Raw genomic sequence first — 7,131 nt, forward strand, 5'->3', positions numbered from 1 at the left:
TCGTCACGGATCTGGAATGCGACCGGCCTATTCCGACTCCGGCAATGCCGCCGGCATGGGCCCCCAGTGACGCACTGGAGCCTGTGCTCGTGTTGCTGAAGGCGATCGCTGCCCAATCCGCCGTGGTCTTGACCCAGCCGCTGACCACGAAGATCCCCTCTTCCTCGATGTCCTGGAAGAGATCGTTCCTGGCGTATGCGTACCATTTATCGTAGTGTCGAAGCATGTACTTCTTGAGCAGCCGATTGTCAAATATCTTCTCTGCGTGCGCTTCGCTCTTCATCACAAGAACCGCACCTTGCGCTGCCTTACACTTGTAAGATGCACCGAGGGAAGCAGATACGTTACCTCCAATCGTTCTGCACAGCTCAGCTCGTCAATCAGAAAGCCTGGGTCGGATGGATAGGTGTACTCACATATCTGCTGAGGCATGTCTCCGCGTTTTCTCCATCCCCTGGCTGCGATAATGGCCAGGAACAAGCGGGTTGTGCCGGTGGGAGACCTTGAACACCGCCGGAGGCAAGGGCTCGGTGATCTCGAACGGCGGGTCCCAGAATTTGACCGCCTTGTCAGGTGCAGAGGCGTCGAGGTTGAACAGTCTGACAAATGCGCCTTCGTACACGAAGCCGACATCGCCGATCTGGGGCTCGCCTGTCTCGTGCGGCTCGGGATACCAGAGGGCGTGACCCAGATGGAGCGTCTGGAGACTGGATGCATAGATCTCGTCTGGGGAAGACGGTGGACGAGACCAGCTGAACATGCCCATGATGGGCAAGAAGGCGAGGGTGAATATTGCGTTGGCAGGGCAGAGATGGCGGTGTAAAACCAACCTGGACGTGCACCTCGTGCATCAATAATGGTGGCAGCTCCGGCACCATCCGCCATTGACCTGACAGCTTCGCACGAAGAAGAGCAAGACGGGCGCCCAAGCCGCTAATGAAGAAATAGGCCGAGCGTTCACCCGCGCGATCAATATTTCAATCCTCGTGTCCTCCTTGAAGACGGAATATTCTGTGAATATTGAGTATTGAATGTTTGGATGGCCAACAACGTAGCAGTTGAACGGCGACGTACAGAGTTTGGACGGCACCGAGCAACTAAAGCCCAACGCTCAGCCCCCGTGGTCGTATACTGCTGTGGAATGCGAACCGTCTAACACTTGTGATGACACAGCGGCACAGAGCCAACTAAACGTATCCAAGTTTCAAGGGGTCATGGCATAGCTGCAGCTTCGACGCTTAGTCGTGAGGATAGTGATAACGCAAAGCCAACGCAGATTCGCTGCTAAAGTGGTACGCATATAGCTTGAAGGTGCGCTACATGCCCAAAGACCGTAGCTATTTTGCCACAGGCCGTCATTGTATTACCGCTATGACGGTTTCCCGGCGACCCGGGGCTGGTGCGACCTGGCAGCACAATTTCCTCATCTTCCGCAATGGCTACTCGGGTATCCGAGACCTGAGATACAAGATAGTCTTCGTGAGCGAAGAGAAGCCGCATGTTCAACGGACATACCTTACGTACGTAGCCTAAACAGATGTCCAAGTATCCCCAAAGTCTCGCTAAGAAGTCGGTATTTTAGCAATAATCGCAGAGCACGGTACCACGACTCGACACTCACGTCACAACTGCACTCAAGCGAATCACTATTACGTTCGCCGTCCTCCAGAAGTCCGGACCTTGACGTTCCTTCCTGAAGCATGTCATCCCCCTCTCGTCCAGGAATGACGATCGTCGGCGGCTGCTAAATCTGCTCCCAAGATCCTATACCGCCGCTGGGGTCCGCACCGCTTTAAGGAGACGTAGTCATGTGTAGCCTGAGCCCGATGTTACCACCAGCCCAAATGCAGACAATGGGCCATGCCTCGCACCAGATCACCGCGAGAGCCCAGCGCGGCTTAATTTTGACTGGACTACCGGGATGGCAGAGTCTTCGAGACTTGACGCTGTGCGTATCAAGCCCTTGCGCAGGAGTATGCGTAATTGAGGTTCTGGGCTTTGTGAGGGCACTTGCCCAACGTTTGGCAGGTCTGCTACTGCATGAGTTCATGCCAAAATACCCAAGTTGCCATGCTCACCCTCAGACACTGGACAGACTCAGACGTTATATCATCGCAAGCGGCGCAGAGGTAGCGCTCCAGTAGTGCTTTGCCCGGTGATTCCACAGGTGCAATAATACTCGGGACAAAGGCCAGTCGTTTTGCTGCCATACGTCCGAAAGGGAAGTGCTTTGAGAGCCTCGCGTCAAAGCTTCAAAATTCGAGCTATAACACAGAACGACAGTAAACAAGATGTGACCGCAGTGAGCTGTGGGTAATAGAGGTAAACTTGCGAGGGTCGTGTTCGGCAATCCAGCTCAAAGCGAGCGCGATTCCGCTTAGCGTCTAGTAGTAGCCGGCGAAAGCCGAGGAGATCACCCGAACCCAACCGGCCGGCCCCTGAAGCACCGCCCGACGTTCGCCGCCGTGTCTACAACTTGAAAGACGTCTTTCTTGCAACTGGTTATTTGAAACTCGCTCTAACTGGGTTTTTCCATGTCATGGACGGTTCTATTTACCCGCACCAGTGCGACTGAACGCGCGCACAGCCGTGGACTCCCCGCTAGCATCCACGACCAAGCCTTGGGCTACTCTTGAAAGTAGCCAGCCTCGACCTTGCGGAAACACCGCACGAAGCGCCGTCCAGTCTCGCCCTCTCTCACGAGAGCCCATGGGCGTAGCCCAAGTTGTCATTAAATCAGTATTATAAAGGTACTTGCTCGCGTACTTGCACGGTAAAGTATCACTCACGAGTAACAGAACCTCGTGTCAAGACCAAAACTTGAACTTATGATGAGGACAAAGATGATACTTTCGCTTTAGCTGCACATCAGTCGTCAACATGACGACGGCTTCGTCGGCATTCCGCATCTCAAGAGTTAAAGTGTTTAATTATAGACATTGTCGCGCCAACAGGCCTGCGTCATTCGTGACGTCGGATCGACTTCTCCTCGACAATCGTCTTGTGCAGTCATATCGTAGGTCGCCAAGTACCTGGACGACTTCTTTTCTGCTAACACGGCTGTTAGGCGCTGCCGGGTTTTGCTCGTCCTGCAATGTCTTCGACTCGGTGCCAAGCTCGTCTCGCTGGTTCACTACATAGCTTCTCATCTATTCAGCAGTATCGCTACACTTCTCGTTCTTCCGGATTGGCATCTCCTCTTTACACAAACATATCCGTCATGGCCCGTGCGCAGCGCCGACGGCTGCCCGCACGGCCCTCATCGTCATCTCCTCCACCCCCTCGCTCGCCAGTGCCATCATATGCTGGGCGCATGATCACTCTCTGCCGGGGCATTTTCCCTGCATTGTCAGCATGTGCCGACGTCAAGAGCACTCTGATTCGCGGGCTACATCGCCTGTGATCAAGGCTGCCGTGTCTGGAGTGTGCCGCGCTGGGGACTGTCCTAGATCAGCTCTCATCCTTTTCTACCGCGCACACCCGAGATGCTAACCTATATATCGTTCCTCAGAACCGACTTTTTTTTCCGCTTGTTTATAGGGGCCTGATTCTCAGAACCGACTAAGTGCACTTTTTGGGTGTACCGTTCGCTCTCGGGCATCTCGGCTGCCATACAGGCTACAGGCAGGACCCCAGGGACCGCAACTCGAGGAGGCAGCTCATCCGCACGCAAATCAAGAGGAGCGCAAACGGCGCAGACTACACATCTCAAGCTGAGATACCTGCGCCTGCGGCCAGTCTACCTCAGGATCGGATCTAATGGCGGCGGGCGTTCAGGCCACATCGTGGCCCGTGAGTCGTGTAAATGTGCCGCAATTGCTCTACTCCTGCCTACTAGCTGCACTAGACGCACAGAGATGCTCATAAGCCTTGCTGCGAGGCGACGCATGCGCGCATCGCCATGCGCAGCCTGTGAAGTCTCAGGGCAGCCCGCAAAGTCCTGGGCGACTACTCCGTCGCTGTGGTCAAAGGTGACGAAATACATTGAGCTCAGTAGAATATGATACACTATCGCATCCTGACTAGATCATATATGTTACATAGACGAAGAGATTCGCGAATGTCTCCGAAGAAGTACAGAATAGTCTGATTGTCGGGTAAAAATTCGGCTTTCTGTATATCTGCGTTGTCCCCGAAACCTTCGACCTTTCCGATGAACGTTCCAGATCTCGCGCCATACACTTCGAGACTACCGCGCCGACCCACGAAAGCAACATAGTCCCCATTCGGGGAGTATGCAATACGATAGGGTAGGTGTGAAAGCTTGAAAGTACGGCGTAGCTGACCCGTCCGCGAGTCGTAAGCGAGAGCCGTTTTGTCCGCCACGCAAGTTGCCAATACCTCAGCGCTGTCCGGGGAGAATGCTACGGGAGTAAGCAGCTCCCTCCCATCGTCAATAGTGAGAAGCTCTTGACCGGTCGCCACGTTCGAAATCTTCACACCACGCCCGGTGTCTGTTCCGGTGACTACGCGATCGCCTTGGTGGGACATTGATAAACCGATGCGATCGGTCGTGTTGCGTTGCAATACAGCAAGACGCTTATGGGACTGTACATCGTAGATGAAAGAGGAGTTGCGTGCTCGAATGCACAGGCGCGAGCTATCCGGCGAGAAGGTGAGCTGGTACATGTACTCTTCAAGGACGAAGGAATCCAGGCATGCTCCAGTTGAGGCGTCCCAAGTCTTGACGGATTTCTTCAAGTCAGATGTGACAATGAGCGCGCCATTGGGGGAATATGCGATGTTGTCCACTTGCGAATGATGTCCTGTGAGACGTCGGAATACGCAGCCACCTTCAACGCTCCAGACAATTGCGGTCTTGTCGTCGGACCCTGAGACAAGGGTGAGGCTGTCGGCAGAAAATGACAGGGAAGTAACATTCTCGCGATGGCCCTGCTGACGGAGGCGTTGAACTAGCATGCCATCGAAGAGCCGCCATACAACGATTTCAGCGGAGTCGAATGATGCGGCGAGAAGTTTGCCATCGGTCGACAGCGTGTAACATTTGCACTTGGCGTACGGTTGCTGAGGATCGGCGAAGACAACTTGGTTTAACTTCAGCGGTCGGGTATCTGGGCCCACGAAGGCGTGCCAATTCGCTAGATAACCAGCACCATCGAGAGAGATATTCGGCCATTTCGCGAGGTCGGAGGCTGCGATGGTGCGACGCGCAAAGGCACGTTCTCGCTCATGACAGATTACGTCTTCTATGCAGAGCGATCCGACTGCGAGCAAGTATTAGAGCTGATACTATTGGTGTATGAGGAACTCACACGCGTCGTAGATCTCCACCGGAGGCTGAATTTGACGAAGGTAGCTTGCAAAGTCAACCACGCGGTTGTTACCCTAAGCGGAAGTAAGTCTTTGCACTTGTACGATACATTCAAAATCGCTTACGACGATACTCTCAACGTCGTTGTCACTTGCAATGGCAACCTCGACGTCGGAAGTCTGTAGTGGCAGGATTCCGTTTAGTGTAATGAATGTACTCGGAAATATTTTGTAGAACTCACCTCCAGAATGTAGTCGAGAAGGATGTCTAGCGGATCAGAAACTTCGCCCTGGCATCTCGTCAGCTTGAGCGCCCCGTGACACAAGCTAACGAAACACATACCTCGTCCTTAGACACCAGTATGTCTACTATGTCATCGTCCTCATCTCCTTGCGCTGCGACGCCAACATCCGAAGTACCTCCCCCATGGCCCGGTCCTGGTAGTCCATGATAGCCTGCTCCCGCAACGACCTTCTTCAGAACCCCCAACCTCTTTCGGACCCTGTAGCGCTTCACCAAGACGCATTGGTCTCTTTTCGCGTCGGCAGGAAGGAGATCGGACGCTTTCTTCAGGTAGTTCCGACCCTGCCGTTCCATCCTCGGACCCGTCATCGACCTCGAGTGCGTCCGACCAACTGCGACCCCTGCGATCCCACCGGCATGACCCTCCAGTGACGCACTGGAGCTTGTGCTCGTGTTGCTGAACGCGACTGCCGCCCAATCTGCCGTAGTTTTGACCCATCCGCTGACCACGACGATTTCTTCCTGCTTGATGTCCTGGAAAATCTCATTCCTGGCGTACGCGTACCATCTATCGTAGTGCCGAACAATGTACTTCTTCAGCAGTCGATTCTCAAATATCTTTTCCGCATGCGCTTCGCTCTTGAGGACAAGCACCGCGCCCTGTGCCGCCTTGCATGTATAGCTGGCATCGAGGGACACGGATACATTTGCGCCGGTCGAACTGCACAGTCCAGACTGTTAGTGAGAAGGCATTGGTCGGATGAACTAGCGCACTCACACGTCTGCCGAGGCATGGATCTCCTTGCTCTCCACCCCATGACTGCGATAATCTTTGGGGATGAGCGGACTGCGTCTCTCGTCAATCCGGAATACGCCCGGAGGTACGGGCTCTGTAATCTTGAATGGCGGATCCCAGAATGCGACCTTCTTCTCGGGTGTGGAGGCGTCGAGATTGAAGAGCCTGATAAACGCGCCTTCGTTCACGAAGCCAACGTCGCCAATCTGCGGCTCGCCCGTCCCATGCGGCTCAGGGTACCAGAGGGCGTGGCCTAGATAGAGCGTTTGGAGACTGGATGCATAAATTTCATCCGGGGCCGACGGCGGACGAAACCAGCTGAACATGCCCATGGTGGGGTAAGGAGGACAGATCACAAGTTGGCAGAGCGGAGATGGCGGTGCAAAGCCAGCCAGGACGTGCACCTCATATGTATCGATAACAGCAACAGCTCTGGCGCTTTCGATCTGACATCTTCGCACGAAGAAGAGCAAGGCGGACGCCCAAACCATGAATGTAGAACGCAACAACAGGTCGAGCGTCGTGCACCGGCATTGACCGGGACCCTTAAATTGCGAAAGTGGTGGACCACCATCCTCCATAGTAGGCGTATGCTCGTCACAATAGTACCGTCACAACAGCCTCTCGCTGATCTATGGCTTGCACATCTCGCTTGCACGACGAAACCCCCCATTTCCTTCTCACCCGCAATAGCTACTTCAGTATCTGAGACCTAAGATACGAGAAATTGGTTGTAGGCAGGGTTGCGATGCAAGTTTGGTGGGCGTACCTTGTGCATGTAGCCCAAACGGACGTCCAAACGTCACCAAACGCTCGCTAA

General features: G+C 54.2%; 5 protein-coding genes across 5 annotated transcripts; 1 reads left to right on the plus strand and 4 right to left on the minus strand.

The window, feature by feature from the left end:
* Positions 1-403: 403 nt before the first annotated feature.
* Positions 404-908, minus strand: PHACADRAFT_248869 (uncharacterized protein). The gene has a single exon (XM_007391310.1). The coding sequence runs from the start codon at positions 764-766 to the stop codon at positions 413-415; it is 354 nt and encodes a 117-aa protein (XP_007391372.1). The 5' UTR covers positions 767-908; the 3' UTR covers positions 404-412.
* Positions 909-2,459: 1,551 nt separating this feature from the next.
* PHACADRAFT_169329 (uncharacterized protein) lies at positions 2,460-2,751 on the minus strand. The gene has a single exon (XM_007391311.1). It carries the CDS (start codon positions 2,730-2,732, stop codon positions 2,550-2,552), a length of 183 nt encoding a protein of 60 aa, XP_007391373.1. The 5' UTR covers positions 2,733-2,751; the 3' UTR covers positions 2,460-2,549.
* Positions 2,752-3,047: 296 nt separating this feature from the next.
* On the plus strand, positions 3,048-3,567 carry PHACADRAFT_248871 (uncharacterized protein). The gene has a single exon (XM_007391312.1). The coding sequence runs from the start codon at positions 3,095-3,097 to the stop codon at positions 3,401-3,403; it is 309 nt and encodes a 102-aa protein (XP_007391374.1). The 5' UTR covers positions 3,048-3,094; the 3' UTR covers positions 3,404-3,567.
* On the minus strand, positions 3,568-5,364 carry PHACADRAFT_248872 (uncharacterized protein). Its single transcript, XM_007391313.1, has one exon. The coding sequence runs from the start codon at positions 4,918-4,920 to the stop codon at positions 4,009-4,011; it is 912 nt and encodes a 303-aa protein (XP_007391375.1). The 5' UTR covers positions 4,921-5,364; the 3' UTR covers positions 3,568-4,008.
* A 917-nt stretch (positions 5,365-6,281) lies between these two features.
* Positions 6,282-6,741, minus strand: PHACADRAFT_248873 (uncharacterized protein). The gene has a single exon (XM_007391314.1). It carries the CDS (start codon positions 6,641-6,643, stop codon positions 6,290-6,292), a length of 354 nt encoding a protein of 117 aa, XP_007391376.1. The 5' UTR covers positions 6,644-6,741; the 3' UTR covers positions 6,282-6,289.
* Between the last annotated feature and the right edge of the window lie 390 nt (positions 6,742-7,131).

Source organism: Phanerochaete carnosa, assembly GCF_000300595.1.
Source record: "Phanerochaete carnosa HHB-10118-sp unplaced genomic scaffold PHACAscaffold_2, whole genome shotgun sequence".
Taxonomy (NCBI): Eukaryota; Fungi; Basidiomycota; class Agaricomycetes; order Polyporales; family Phanerochaetaceae; genus Phanerochaete; species Phanerochaete carnosa.